The following is a 16759-nucleotide window of genomic DNA, read 5'->3' as shown; positions in this document are numbered from 1 at the left end:
GGAGGCCCCTTATCATTGTGCTTAAACTCTAATCGGTTTGCACTCATTGATATGTGAGAAGTTTGCCCCTGTTCCTTAGTGGAATGGTCATCGTGTTTGCATTTGCATACTTCGCTTTATCTCAAAACTGGTGTCATTCGTTTCGATTATGGCGGTGCCGAGGTAGATAAAGTTACTGACTGTCTCAAAGTGGTGGTGGTTCCCAACTTTCTCCATTTTCTTTATCTGCTCGGTTGTGCAAGGCTTTTTGGGAGCTGAAACCATCCATTTACTGCCAGACCCATTTTCACTGACTCTCTTTCGATTCTTTCAAAGGCTGCAGTTACTACTTCCGGTGACAGACCTATGATATCGATGTCGTCGGCTTAGGCGACTAGCATGTGTTCTCCTGTGATAAGTGTGTCTTATCTATTCACATCTGCATCTTGTATAATCTTCTCCAGCAGGATATTAAAGAGATCACACGATAGGCTGTGTCCTTGTCTGAAACCCCGATTGGTATTAAATGGTTCGAAGAGATTCTTTCCTATTCTTACTCAAGAACGCGTATCAGCAATTGTCATACTGCAGAGTCTTATTAATTTTGCAGGGATACCATATTCAGACATGGCTTGAAGTACCTTTGAATGTAAAGGGGTATCGAAGGTGGCTACGAAGAGATGGTAGGTGTTGATTTGTCCTTCTCGGGTCTTTTCCAAGATTTGACGCAGTGTGAATATCTGGTCTAGGGTGGATTTATCAGGTCTAAAACGGCATTGATTGGGCCCTATTGTCTCATTGACTTTAGGTTTCAATCTTTCACACAGTACGCTCGAGAGTATCTTGTATGCGATGGGGAGGAGACTTATTCCTCTGTAGTTGGCACATTCCGTCTTGTCTGCTTTCTTGTGTACGAGACATAGTATGCTGAGGTCCCAATCATCGGGTATGCGTTCTTCTTGCCAGATTGCGCAGATAAGCTGATGCATACGCCTAATCAGCGTGTCGCCTCCGGTCTTAAATAGTTCAGCGGGTAAACGGTCGGCTCCTGCTGCCTTGTTGTTCTTGAGTCGGGTCACTGCTACTTGGACCTCATTCTGACTAGAAGGTAAACATTCTATATCATCGTCAGGGATTGGTTCTGCGGTATCCTCTTTGCCGCCAACGTCGGACACTAGCAGTTGGGTAAAATGTTCTTTCCATATCCTCAGCATGTTATCTGTGTCAGTTACCAGATTTCCTTCTTTGTCTCTGCAGGAGGATGTGCCTGCACCAAAGCCATTGGTTTGATGTTCAATTCTTTGGTAGAAATTCCGGACTTCATTCTGTCTCCTGTACTCACGTTTTTCCATTTCCTTTTTCTTTCTGCGGAATAGACGTTTCTCCTCTCTCCTTTTCTCCCGATACCTCTCCTTCATCTGGCGCGTTGCTACTGATTGCATGGTTGCTCTATATGACGCATTTTTGGTTTCACTAGCATCTCAACACTATTGGGTTTCTTGGAGGAGGCTTCCGGTACCCAAGTACGGATTTCGCGGCATTTTCAATGGATTGTCACTGAGTCGTTATATCATCGGGAAAAGCAGAGTTTTCATCTAGTAGTTGAGTCAGTCGAACGGAATATGTCTTTGCCATCTGTTGTGTTTGCAGCTTTTCAATGTCCAGCTTCCGTGCAGTGTCAAATCGTACTTTCCTCGCCATGTTCAAACGGGTGCGAACCTTTGCTGCAACAAAGTTATGATCCAAATCTATATTCGCTCCACTGATCAATCGTACATCTAACACGCTGGATGAATGCCTTCCATCTATCACAACGTGATCAAATTGGTTTATCGTGTTTTGATCGAGTGACGGCCGTGTGGATTTGATTTGATTTGAATATTTTTATGTTGAAATCCGGTGCTACTAACTACCATGTTTTTTGTCGCGGCGAAATCTATCAGCCTCAACCCATTACTGGACGTTATCTCGTGGCATATGGAAGTCCTAGACACGCTGTGAAAATTTTGGCCAGACGAGGCGCCAGATAGTCTGCCTTTCTCTGTATTAACGCCGGAAATATTCCATCAGGTCTGGATGACTAAAATGGTTTGAAGCTCCTCAAGGATTCCTTCATAAATACCGTTATTATTAACCTTCGATCAACCTCTATCAACGCTATTCCAAGATTCCGGTGTCTCCGTGAGTCCCGTCGTATCCTGTGGAAAATGGGTTTTCATCAAAAGCCTCAAAATGTCTTCCGTTGTCTCTGCTCACACTCCCATGTCGTCTACTAAAGTTTCAGTTTAGTAGACGTATGGCGTAAGTGCCATAATGGGATCCATCACGAAGTTATGCGAGATGCCGAGGTGGTTTACTTTTTCCGTAAGATAAGGTGGGATTTTAGCCGGTAGAGACAGAGCCCGGCATACGGCAAGAGGAGACGATCATCGTTAGATGCGTAAAGCATATTTCCACCTTATACCCAAAAAAAAAAAATCTAGAGGACAGAGTGGGTCTGGGGACTGAAATCTGTTTTCGACTGCCAGATCATACGACGACCAAAATCCTAGGGGGAGATCCGGATCGTGAGAAGACGAGGCTATTACTGAAGAACGTAAGAAGGTGCTCAGGATAATTTTCGGTATTATGACGGGACACATAGTATTACGACTATGTGTAAAGCATGTGGGGAAGATGATAAGACGATGGAGTATTTCCTATGTCATTACCCGACTTTCGCGTCTAACAAATACCAGCACACAGGGGGGGGGGACAAAACACCAGACATGAACCGACTTAGGGGCGTGATTACTGATTTTGTAAGTAGCACCGAATTGCTGATAGACTTTTTTTAGGTAACTTTTTAGTATTTAAAGCGCACAACCAGCCGATTCCTGACTATACACCTAAGCCATGGTGGCATGGGGTGGATTAATATCCGCAACTAATACTCAACCTAACCTAACCTAGTCTTTAGAGAAATTTCCTTAAAATTTTATTTTTAGGGGAAATTTGATCGAACTTCCGTCTTAAGCGCATAAATCAATTAAATCTTGTCTTTAAAGAAAATTTCTTTGATGAAATTCAGTGAAATTTTGCGTTTTGGCAAAATTTTAACGAAGTATTGTCTTTAGGGAGGAGGACACCATAACGCAGAGACGGATCATGATGGGTTCGAATTCTGACTAAAACATCAGAAAAAACATCAAAAAAAACGGTGGTTATCCCTTCCTAATGCTAGCGACATTTGTGAGGGTACTTTGCCATGTAAAAACTTCTCCCTAAAGAGTTGTCGCACGCCGATCGGACTATAAAAAGGAGGCCCCTTGTCATTGAGCTTAAACTTGAATCGGACAGCACTCAGTGATATGTGAGAAGATTGCCCCTGTTCCGTAATGGAATGTTCATAGGCAAATTTGCACTTTCTTCAGGGAAAATTGCATCCATATTCTTGTCTTTTGGGAATATTTCATCGAAATTTTGTTTTTAGGGAAAATTTCATCGAAATTTTTGTCCTAGGTGAAATTTTCATCGAAATTTTGTCTTTAGGGAAAATTTCAACGAAATTTTGTCTTTAGGGAAAATTTCATCGAAATTTTGTCTTTAGGGAAAATTTAATCAAGAACTTGTCTTTAGGGAAAATTTCATCGAAATTTTTTCATTAGGGAAAATTTCATCAATATTTTTTAATTCGAGAAAATTTCGTTGAAATTTTGGCTTTAGGGAAAATTTCATCGAAATTTTGTCTTTAGGGAAAATTTCATCGAAATTTTGTCTTTAGGGAAAATTTCATCGAAATTTTGTCTTTAGGGAAAATTTCATCGAAATTTTGTCTTTAGGGAAAATTTCATCGAAATTTTGTCTTTAGGGAAAATTTCATCGAAATTTTGTCTTTAGGGAAAATTTCATCGAAATTTTGTCTTTAGGGAAAATTTCATCGAAATTTTGTCTTTAGGGAAAATTTCATCGAAATTTTGTCTTCAGGGTAAATTTCATAGAAATTTTGTCTTTAGGGAAAATTTCATAGAAATTTTGTCTTTAGGGAAAATTTCATAGAAATTTTGTCTTTAGGGAAAATTTCATAGAAATTTTGTCTTTAGGGAAAATTTCATAGAAATTTTGTCTTTAGGGAAATTTTCATAGAAATTTTGTCTTTAGGGAAATTTTCATAGAAATTTTGTCTTTAGGGAAAATTTCATAGAAATTTTGTTTTTAAGGGAAAATTTCATCGAAACTTTGTTTTAAGGGAAAATTTTTTGTTTTAAGGGAAAATTTCATAGAAATTTTGTTTTAAGGGAAAATTTCATAGAAATTTTGTCTTTAGGGAAAATTTCATAGAAATTTTGTCTTTAGGGAAAATTTCATAGAAATTTTGTCTTTAGGGAAAATTTCATAGAAATTTTGTCTTTAGGGAAAATTTCAGCAAAATTTTGTCTTTAGGGAAAATTTCATCAAAATTTTTTAATTAGGGAAAATTTCATTGAAATTTTGTCTTTAGGGAAAATTTCATCGAAATTTAGTCTTTAGGGAAAATTTCATCGAAATTTTTGTTTTTAGGGAAAATTTCATCGAAATTTTTGTTTTTAGGGAAAATTTCATCGGAATTTTTGTTTTTAGGGAAAATTTCATCGAAATGTTGTCTTCAGTGAACGTAGCGAGGTGTCTTTCCATCGGGATTTTGATCGTCCCCGTTTGACGCATTGAAAGAAGCATTTAGTTGTTGGAAAGAGTACGACAATATTGGACTAAGAGGATGGACCATTTGAAACGCAGTCACGATCAACATTTGCATGAAACAATTTTCAAACATTAAATTATATGGACCGAACTATCGATTCAAATAAAGATTTCATGCATTTTTCGGAATTTCATGTGTTTTTTTCCAATAGCCCTTAAAAAATCATCCTTTAGTATGCAAATCGTATAATAAAAAAACTGTATTTAGATAAGAAGCTTACTTACGTTTGTTTATTTGGACCTTGTAAGGTGATAGAAAACGACCCTGCCGTATGGGTACAGCGATTTTTAATGGTAGATATAAGCAAATACGCCTACCAACGTTAAACTTCAACGTAGTTCGTGGGAGTTTCAGCACTTCCAATATAAAAATATGTCTAAATGGAAACAAAATCAACCTATGTTGAGAAGTTTGAGAAATATTATTTATTGGAGGGTGATTGTGAAGGGATAAAGGGATCGATGAGGGTTAGAGCTTTATTTGCCGACAACTTCATCCTTTACTACTTACAGATAAAGAAATTGGAGAAAGTTGGGAACCACAACTTTCTGATAGTCAATAACTTTATCTACCTCGGCACCGCCGTAACCGAAACGAATGGCACCAGTTTTGAGATTAAGCGAAACTAGCATGGTTACACGCATCAAATTACAACGGCTGCGTTGGCTAGGTCATGTTGTCAGAATGTATGAAGAAGCTCCAGCAAAGAAGTCTTTTGAAGGCCAACACGGTGGTACACGCAAACCGGGAAGACCAAAATCCCGAGGGAAAGATCAAGTGGTGGGAGACACCTCGAAACTTGGTGTCAAAGATTTTAGAATAGGCGCAGAAGATCGAGGCGCTTGGAACGCTATTCGACGTTCGTGTATTTTTCCATGATGAAAATGTTAAGCTTAGTGAATAAATTGACAGTGACAGTTCGATGATTAGTGTAAGAAGAGTGCCTCCACAAATTAAATTCAAAGTTGTTAAGTCCCAATTGGAAAACCCTTTAAATCACTGAAAATGTTGGAAATATGGACAATTTCACTTAACATCTTTTAATACATAGTGAAAATTTGCCCAAACAACATCGCACAAAATATTAGCTCAATGATAAATAAAATTAAAAATTTTGCCCTGGAACATTCCGCTAAGGAACAGGGCTGAAGTTGTCACATATCAATGAGTGCAGTCCGATTCAAATTTAAGCTCAATGACAAGGTGCCTCCTTTTTATAGCCGAATCCGAACGGTTAGCCGAACATGCGACACCTCTTTGGAGAGAAGTTGTTTTAAATTGCAAAGCACCTACAAATGTTGCCAGCATTAGGAGGGGAAACCATCGTTGAAAAATTTTCTGATGTTCTCGCCAGGTTTCGAACCCAGGCGTTCAGCGTCATAGGCGGACATGCTAATCTCTGCGCTAATATATATATATAGTACAGCAACACCTCGTTATGGATAACTAGCGTATATTCATCCCTCCATTAAGTCTTGTCCGCCTCCTAAGAAATACTTCCCGGGAAAAGGTGGCCAGCCTTGCAACAGTCGTCTCGTCTTCAAGGGCCCTACCTGAAATCCCACACCGCCTCGCTAATCCCCATCGCGCCTAAATCTCTAATGTCTGCATAGTACGGGCATTCCGTCAGTGCATGCCTCCAGTCCTCAGGTCTCCCACAGCCGCACAAATCAGTTGCGGACAAATTCCTCTGATGCAAAAGTGCATTAAAGGAACCATGTCCCGTCAGTATGAAGCCCAGACTTAGGCCGAAGCAAAGTTCGGGCGGTCTCGTACGAACGTCGCGTCACGAATAAATTCGGAAGTCACCCGACCATTGTCACTGTTCGTCCATCTAGTTCTCCACCTATCATCAAGACGCTCCAAAAGGAGTGCCTTGAGTCGCCTAATATCTGTAAGCTCAGAAGCGGTGAGCCAATCCTCACGCACTAATGGAATTCCCTCTTTTACACTATACAGAACGGCTATGTAAATCACGAGTAAGTTAAGCGGGGGCGCGCCTGTAGTGCATCTGTCGAAACAGTCCTACACACAGGCAAGCAAGCCAGCATTGCCACCCTCTGACAAGAGAGGATCTTCTTTCGTCCTAAGACAGTCGCAGCAATTCCGTGCCATACAGGCGCTCCATAAGCAACAAATAGACCACCATATATGGACCGAACAGCGCGACGACGAAGACCCCAATCGCTTCTCAGAACCATACCGGCTACTTTAGTTATCTTCTCCCTCACCCGATCCAAATGAACCAGGAAACCCATTCTCTCCGAAACAGTCCCTCCCAGATATTTAACGAGCGTTACATTCCTGATGCTAGCTCTAATAGATCGAATGGAGGGTGGACGATTCCGCGACAAGATTCGGTTTTGTCCTCCACGACGTCAACACCAACACGATCGCTACATTCGCGCACAATGCCCATGGCAAGCTCACCGCGAGTTTCCAGAGCAAGTCTGGAATCTCCTTCAACCAGGATGAGCAGGTCATCCGCATATGCACTGATTCTGAAGGACTCAGCGAGATGTCCCAGCAGGGGATCCATCATGAGGTTCCATATATATGGAGCACAGATGGACCCTTGAGGGCAGTCATGATCAATATCCTTCCAAACCGTATCGCTAGCACCAGCCACACAAGCTCTTCTATCACAGAAGTAACTACGCCAGAGAGAAAGTTCCCGACAACCTTTTTCGCCTAACCTCGTGAGTACCTTACGCCATGAAAGGTAATCAAACGCGCCTTTGAAATCGACAAATATGCCAAGGACATATTTGGCGCATAGTTCTGCACGTGGATCCAGGCATACACAGTGCTCTTTTCCTACCGAAAGCCGAACTGGTACGGAGAAACACCCTCCTCGTAGCCCTCCCTAAATCTTGTTACCATTGTCCTCTTCAATACTTTTGCAAGCACGGGGAGGAGACTGATGCCCCGATACGAACTTGGATTGCTCCTCAATCGATCGGGCGACTTCAGAAGGACTACGACTCGAGCATATTTCCACGTACGAGGGAAATAACCTACTTCGACACATCGTGTGAGGATCAACTCGACATTGTCAGGTAAAGCCTTCCAGATGCTTTTACACATCTGTCCAGTCGTACCGTCCATGCCAGGTGACCTCCCAAGGTTACATCACCGCGAACTTTTAGCGGGTCACCTTATAAAAATCGCAACAATGTTTCCATTTAGTGAGGTCTCCGGGAGTGATTTAGTGCCTTGGCAGCATTTCGAACTGAATTTTTAAGAGAAAGTATGACCCTTCTAAAGTAGGCCTCCTTATTCTTATCATTAATTTCAACATCTCAACCCTTTCACATAAATTATTCATAATTATTATTTCTAGAACAGTCAGTCCTAACACAACTCACAGTGCGATTCAGTGGAACCTTCCACAGCAACTACTTAAGAATAGAACAAACAAAAACAAAAGACTTAAGCAACAAACACAGAAGTCCAGCTGTTGGCCAAATCTCATTAATAAGCAGTAGCACAACATTAATATCTTTATGATTTTAATATTTAATATAAAAAAACTATTGTTTTAAAGTTCTAAAAGAGAAAATGGACTTGATTAAACCAGATCTAACAAAAGGAATCGGGGATTTTTTTTCCTTTCATGAACCATAAGCTTTTATAAGCAAATTTGAGGTATTAAATGGTTAAATTCTTTAAGTAGTTTAGCTTTCTATGTGTTCATTGTGGACAAATATGCATTTCAATTTGTTAAATTATAATATTATTTTAATCCTATTATATATCACTTCATATACTAAATACAATCAAGGGAAAAATTAGAACATGAATATGAATCAGTAAATAGAAGTTTTGTTAACTTCATTTAAAACTGTACCAAACATTCCGAGCTAAAAAGAATGCTTTTGAAATCATAGCTATGAACTAATACTAATACTAATACCAACACCAATACCCATACCAATACCAATACCAATACCAATACCAATACCAATACCAATACCAATACCAATACCAATACCAATACCAATACCAATACCAATACCAATACTAATACCAATACCAATACCAATACCAATACCAATACTAATACTAATACTAATACTAATACTAATACTAATACTAATACTAATACTAATACTAATACTAATACTAATACTAATACTAATACTAATACTAATACTAATACTAATACTAATACTAATACTAATACTAATACTAATACTAATACTAATACTAATACTAATACTAATACTAATACTAATACTAATACTAATACTAATACTAATACTAATACTAATACTAATACTAATACTAATACTAATACTAATACTAATACTAATACTAATACTAATACTAATACTAATACTAATACTAATACTAATACTAATACTAATACTAATACTAATACTAATACTAATACTAATACTAATACTAATACTAATACTAATACTAATACTAATACTAATACTAATACTAATACTAATACTAATACTAATACTAATACTAATACTAATACTAATACTAATACTAATACTAATACTAATACTAATACTAATACTAATACTAATACTAATACTAATACTAATACTAATACTAATACTAATACTAATACTAATACTAATACTAATACTAATACTAATACTAATACTAATACTAATACTAATACTAATACTAATACTAATACTAATACTAATACTAATACTAATACTAATACTAATACTAATACTAATACTAATACTAATACTAATACTAATACTAATACTAATACTAATAATAATACTAATACTAATACTAATACTAATACTAATACTAATACTAATACTAATACTAATACTAATACTAATACTAATACTAATACTAATACTAATACTAATACTAATACTAATACTAATACTAATACTAATACTAATACTAATACTAATACTAATACTAATACTAATACTAATACTAATACTAATACTAATACTAATACTAATACTAATACTAATACTAATACTAATACTAATACTAATACTAATACTAATACTAATACTAATACTAATACTAATACTAATACTAATACTAATACTAATACTAATACTAATACTAATACTAATACTAATACTAATACTAATACTAATACTAATACTAATACTAATACTAATACTAATACTAATACTAATACTAATACTAATACTAATACTAATACTAATACTAATACTAATACTAATACTAATACTAATACTAATACTAATACTAATACTAATACTAATACTAATACTAATACTAATACTAATACTAATACTAATACTAATACTAATACTAATACTAATACTAATACTAATACTAATACTAATACAGGCAAGTCATCCGCATATGGACTGATTTTGAAGGACTCAGCGAGACGTTCCAGCAGGGAATCGATCCATCATGATGTGCCATATATATGGAGCACAGATGGAACCCTGACGGCAGCCACGCTGAATTTCCTTCCAAAGCGTATCGCTAGCACCAACCACGCAAGCTCTTCTATCACAGAAGTAACTACGCCAGAGAGAAAGTTCCCGACAACCTATTTCGCCTAACCTCGTGAGTACACTACGCAATGAAAGGCAATCAAACGCGCCTTTGAAATCGACAAATATGCCAAGGACATACTTGGCACAAATAAACTGATCCTGAGTTTGCCACTTAAACTGAGACGCACTAAACTCTACAAAATTCCCATACTCGTATTTGTAAGAATTTCAAATAGAAAGAGCACATAAAGTAATACCATAACAGTCTATGATGCGTTAAACTACAAATTAGCATATGTTTTTGGAAAAAGCTTGTGATAATTGTACAGTAGAGTGTCCCAAAAAACAAAAAAGTAAACATTTCTTTTGAAACCCATACCCCTACGTTTTTATCCTTTTGATCCCAATAAGCGAAATACGAAATATTATGGCGACCGGTTGACGATAATCCATGTCGCCACCATGCACAGTGGGGGCTATAGAGGCTACAAATATTGTTAGGTGCAACAAAATATGTTCGGGGGATCTGGGCTTTGGAAGTTTCAAAATCGAGGGGTTTCTCCTATTTTTTATATTTAAAACGGATACCGGCACTTGGGTGGGGACACTATACAAGACATTAACTAACTTAGGGGGTGGCATGGAGAACAATCAAGGATTTTGTAAGTAGCACAGAATTCCTTTCTTAGACTTTCTTTTTCGAGATTACTTTTTTGGTATTTAGAGTGCACAACAAGCCGATTACTGGCTTAGGCGTATGATGAAGGAATCCTTGAGGTGCTTCAAACCATTTAAGTCACCAGGACCTGATGGAATATTTCCGGCGTTACTACAGCAAGAGGCAGACTATCTGGCGTCTCGTCTGGCCAAAATTTTCACAGCGTGTCTAGGACTACTCATATACTCAGAAAGCCTGGCAGAAGGCGAGGGGGGTGTTTATACCCAAGCCCGGCAAGGCAAGTTATGCGACACCAAAAGCCTACAGACCCATAAGCCTTACGTCCTTTCTATTCAAAGCCATGGAACGTATTGTGGACACCATGATAAAGAGTAGGACATCCAGCGAACTGCTCAAATACAAACAGCATGCCTATGTCAAGGGAAGGTCGGTGGAGACTGCCCTGCACGAGGTTGTGCATAAAATAGAAGAATCCTTCGATGCTAAAACGTACACCCTGGCGGTATGCAATGACATCGAGAGGGCTTTTAACAATGTGCAGACCGACACACTGGTCCAATCCTTAGACCAGTACCGGATTAGACCAGGTCCTTAGAGACTGGATAAACCACGGACGGACGGACATGGCTTTGTCGATTCAGAACGACGAGACGATCAAGAATATATATACTTTATGGGGTCTTAGACGAATATTTCGAGGTGTTACAAACGGAATAAATAGACCCGTATATTTGCACTCTTTTATTTTAATCTTTAAAATGTTCTCGAGATTTGTCGAATATATTCCAGAATAGCATAGCAAAGAACTTATAAAAGTTAGGCAAGTGTGTGCTGTTTTCAAAACACTTTGACTGATATGGTGTGTCGTCGCTGTGCTCTTGGTCAATGTGGCCTAAGCACAAAAAGCACTTGCAGTGAATGCTCAAGTGCACAACAAAAGTGATGAAGTGGTTTTTTATACCCTCCAACATAGGGTAGGGTTATACTAATTTCGTCATTCTGTTTTTAACATCTCGAAATATGCGTCTAAGACCCCATAAAGTATAGATATTCTTGATCGTCATGACATTTTAAGTCGAACTAGCCATGTCCGTCCGTCCGTCTGTCTGTCGAAAGCACGCTTACTGTCGAAGGAGTAAATATGGGCGCTTGAAATGTTGGACACAAATACTTTTTATTAGTGTAGGTCGGTTGGGATTGTAAATGGACCAAATCGGTCCATGTTTTGATATAGCTGCCATATAAACCGATTTGACTGAAATTTTGCACGTGGTGTTTTGGTATCATTCCAACAACTGTGGGAAGTATGAACGAAATCGGTCCTGGGTCGATCTTGAGTCTTGAATTCTTGAGCACCTAGAGAGTGCAATTATCGTCCGATTTGACTGAACGTGGTGTTTTGGTATCACTTCCACTGTGAATTCTTGAGCACCTATAAAAAGGAGGCCCCTTATCATTGAGCTTAAACTTTAATCGGTCTGCACTCATTGATATGTGAGAAGTTTGCCCCTGATCCTTAATGGAATGTTCATGGGCAAAATTTGTATTTTTGCATTATATGGCATATCAGAAATCGCGATCCACCAAGCCAGTCAAAGTGCTTAGAAAACAGCACACACTTGCCTAACCTTCATAAGTTCTTTGATATGCTTTCTATTCACATTTGAATAGAACACATTGAATATGATCTCGAGATGAGTTTATATGTTTAAATTTGTAGCAGAATTTTGCAGAATCCCTGGTGGAAGTAGCCACGATGCGGCCCGGCCGCACTTGGGTAGTTTTATTTTATTTATGTTTATTGCTTTAAAGCATTTATGGGTTATCATTTAAATTTTAGTTTGAATTCATAACAGATGCTAGTAAACCTGTCGGTTGGTTCAACAAAAAAAATATAATTCTTTCAAAGTCAACATAATTTGTTTTTGTTTTCATTTTTAACAAATTCGATATGAAACAAATAATTTGCATTATAAATAATAACAATAATAGTCTTATGTTCTCGATGTTTGGCTGAAGACCCCCTTCTGCATAATCCCTAAGTTGAATGACAACCTTCAACGGTGATTTCCCCCACTCTTATGGAGCGCTTATTATTATGATTATGTAAAAAATTGATAATGGATTAAAAATTGCTTGAGAGCTTCTATGCGCTTCTGCGGTTCTTCTTCTGAAATTTATGATTTTTTTTTTTTTTTAGTTTTAGAAATTGTGGTTTTCAACCGCTCCTCTCTCAGCAATGCTGCAATGACATTTGCTGCCAGAATAACATAACAAGAATATGCATAATAGTTGGGTGGTAGCGTTATATTAATGCTGCATTTTAATTGAAGTGATAGAATCAAGTGAAATTTTAATGTCCCACAAAATATATCTGGATTTTTTTATGGGCTTCCATATAAATAGGCAAAACAGCATAATGGGCTGGTCAGAACTGGTCTAGATCTTATTGCGTTCGCATATGTGTCGCAGTCGTGCATTCTAAAGTGCTCTAAGAGAAAATGGTAAGTGTGAAAGAAAGTCGAAGGGTAAACGTTTGGAATTTATATGGAATTTTTTTTGTTTTCTTTGCAGAAACTGTTTATAATTGCTTTGGCTCTAATGGCAGCCTTGGTCGCAGCCGATGAGGATGGCTACGATTATTCTCCTCCCCAAAATCCCTTTAATGCGGCGCATGAACAACCTTCCAACAAATATATTCCTCCCCCACCACCCAAGAAACCGGATAACACTTATATTCCGCCAGCTCCTTCACATCATGCAGGGCCAGCACCAGCACATCATCATGCTGCAGCTCCGGTACATCATAGTGCGCCAGCTGCCGTACATCACAGTGCCCCCGCTGCTGTACACCACTCGGCTCCAGCCCCGGCCCCAGCCCCAGCCTATCATCCCGCACCCAAGAAACCGGATAACACTTATATCCCACCAGCTCCTTCACATCATGCTGCCCCAGCTCCTGCCCCTGCTCCAGCATATCACAGTGCTCCTGCACCTGTACATCATAGTGCCCCAGCGGCAGTACCTCATAGTGCTCCTGCACCAGCTCCCGCATATCATCCAGCACCCAAACCAGCCAACACCTATATTCCTCCAGCCCCAGCAAATACCTACATTCCCCCAGCCTCAGGTGGTAGCCACAGTGGTCATTTGGATGATGACGGCTATCACTATTAAATCTAAGCAATCTATACTTTCCGAATTATTTATCTCAAACTCTTTTATCTATTTTAGTTGTTATTCAATCGAGAATTGAAAGTAAAAATTAAATCAAAAAAAAATGTCCTATAATTAATTTGGAACAGAGAGGTGAGTAGCAATTCGTGTTTTTATTACAACGTTTGAATTCGATCTTTTTTTGGATTTCTTGGAAATAATGCAGGACTTGTATGGGAAGGGCAATTACGGCAGCATAACTTTTCGGTAGCGTAATGGAGATATAACTATTCGAATTTTTTTGGGTAGGGGTCAGCCTTTTGGCCTTATGAATTAAAAGATAAGCTGTTCAAGTCTGCGATAGATTATAAATCGACACCCAAACTCAGTGCTTCCATGTCATTGAGGTCTTTCCCTATTCACGCACGGTCTGTAAGGCACCAATTTCGTCCTTGTGATTTTCTAGTCAAGTGCGTGTACTAAGCATCTGCTTTCTGAATCTGCTTCTAAATACCTTTAAATTTGTATACCCAATACCACCACTGTAGTACTGGGTATTACAACTTAGAGCATTTGTTTGTAACACTCAGAAGGAAGAAAGATAGACCCATTGATATTCGACTCAGAATCACTTTCTGATTCGATTTAGTTATGTCCCTCCCCTTAATCCAATTTTCAAAAAAGCCAGATCTCGAACCTGGGTGCAACGAAATTGGTATATAATTTTGGGGTCAAATAACCGGGGGGGACGCCCCATCCCAATACCCACCTAAACGGACAAGTTTAACAATCGGGACAATATAGGTGTCAAATGAAAGGTATTTTAGAGCACAGTACGACCTTAGCATAAACAAGTAAAAGCGTGCGAAGTTCGGCCGGGCCGAATCGTATATACCCTCCAACATGGATCGCATTTGTCGAGTTCTATTCCCGGTATCTCTTTTTAGGCAAACATATGATAAAAGGAAAGAAGTGCTATGACATTGGAGCTGAAATATCAATTTATAGTCCGATTTGGACCATAATTGAACTGAATGTTGGAGACAATAGTAAAAGTTGATGTGTAAAATTTCAGCCAATTCGAATAAAAATTTCGCCCTTATGAGCCCCTAAGCAGTAAAATAGGGCGGTCGGTTTATATGGGAGCTGTATCAGGCTATAGACCGATTCAGACCATAATTGACACGTATGTTTAAGGTCATGAGAGAAGTCGTTGTACAAAATTTCAGCCAAATCGGATAATAATTGCAAACTCTAGATGCTCAACAAGTCAAGCCCCAGGATCGGATTATATGGTAGCTATATCAGGTTACGGACAAATTAAAACCATATTTGTCACGGATGTTGGAAGTCATAACAAAACACCTCTAGCAAAATTTCAGCCAAATCGGATGAGAATTGCACCCTCTAGAGGCTCAAGAAGTCAAGACCCAAGATCGGTTTATACGGCAGCTTTATCAGATTATGGACCGATTTGAACCGTACTTAGCACAGTTGTTGAAAGTCATAACAAAACACCTCATGCGAAATTTCAGCCAAATCGATTTAGAATTGCGTCCTTTATAGGCTGAAGAAGTCAAGACCCCAGATCGGTTAATATGACAGCCATATCAGGTTATGGACTGATTTGAACCACACTTAATACAGTTGTTGGAAATCATAACAAAACACCTCATGCAAAATTTCAGCCTAATCGGACAAAAATTACGGCTTGTAAGGGCTCAAGAAGTCAAATCGGGAGATCGGTTTTTGCAGGAGAACTATAACAGGTTACAGACCAATTATGGTCCATACTTGGCGCAGTTGTTGGAAGTCAAAACAGATAGCCAGATCGGAGAAGAATTGCGCTCTCTAGTGACTCAAGATCCATGATCGGTGTATACGGCAGATATATCAAAACATGGACCGATATAGCCAATTTGCAATCCCAACCGACCTATACCAATAAGAAAAATTTGTGCAAAATTTCAAGCGGCTAGCTTTACTCCTTCGAAAGTTAGCGTGCTTTCGACAGACAGACGGACGGACGGACGGACATGGCAAGATCGACTTAAAAAGGCATGACGATCAAGAATATATATACCTAATAGGGTCTCAGAGGAATATCTCGAGGAGTTACAAATATAATGACGAAATTAGTATATGGCGGAGGGTATAAAAAGTCACACTAAGTGTCACCAAAAACACCACCTAACAGGATACTTTCACCGCTTTGGACTATATAGGTATCAAATGAAAGGTATTTAAAAGTAGAGTACAAATCTGATATAAAAAATTAATCCTTGGTGTCTGGGGGGGACTACCCCACCCCCAAAACCCCCCAGCAGGACATATTAACCGATTGGGACAATATGGGAGTCAAATGAAAGGTATTTGAGAGTTAAATACGAATATAGTATTAACAAGTAAAAGCTTGCTAAGTTCGGACGGGCCGAATCTTGGGAACGCACCACCTCTTATTTGAGCCTCATATTGCAATAGTTAGAAAATACTTACTATTTGGGTGGTGTTGTGGGGGTGGCCCCATAGACACTTTTCCCGAATATTGATTTCAAATTCGTGCTTTATTCCCAAAGACCTTTCATTTGAAATTTGTCCTCTTTGGGGATGTTTTTGGTGAGAGACGGCCCCCCAAACACTTGGTCCCATATTTGGATATCAGATTCGTATTCTACATTCAAATACCTTTTATTTAAGCCCTATATTCCCATGGTCAGTAAATAAGTCCTGTTTGGGGGTGTTTTGGGAAAG

At 38.6% G+C, this 16759-nt stretch overlaps 2 protein-coding genes across 3 annotated transcripts in view; one reads left to right on the top strand and one right to left on the bottom strand.

The window, feature by feature from the left end:
* LOC106092094 (protein SPT2 homolog) overlaps positions 1–16759 on the bottom strand; it is a 312016-nt gene that overhangs the window by 142010 nt on the left and 153247 nt on the right. The window lies entirely within an intron of this gene.
* On the top strand, positions 13354–14029 carry LOC106093974 (uncharacterized). Its single transcript, XM_013261143.1, has 2 exons — positions 13354–13380; positions 13427–14029. Exons 1-2 carry the CDS (start codon positions 13354–13356, stop codon positions 14027–14029), a joined length of 630 nt encoding a protein of 209 aa, XP_013116597.1.

Source organism: Stomoxys calcitrans, chromosome 1 (assembly GCF_963082655.1).
Source record: "Stomoxys calcitrans chromosome 1, idStoCalc2.1, whole genome shotgun sequence".
In the NCBI taxonomy this organism is placed as follows: Eukaryota; Metazoa; Arthropoda; class Insecta; order Diptera; family Muscidae; genus Stomoxys; species Stomoxys calcitrans.
Note: the sequence above shows the minus strand (reverse complement) of the source record. Positions and strands in the feature narration are given on the sequence as shown.

Excerpts from the sequence above, each read along its gene's own strand:
- LOC106093974 (XM_013261143.1), top strand. The coding sequence starts at position 13,354 with ATGGTAAGTGTGAAAGAAAGTCGAAGG. Across the intron at positions 13,381-13,426 it reads GTGTGAAAGAAAGTCGAAGG|AAACTGTTTATAATTGCTTT; the intron begins GTAAACGTTTGG and ends TTTTCTTTGCAG.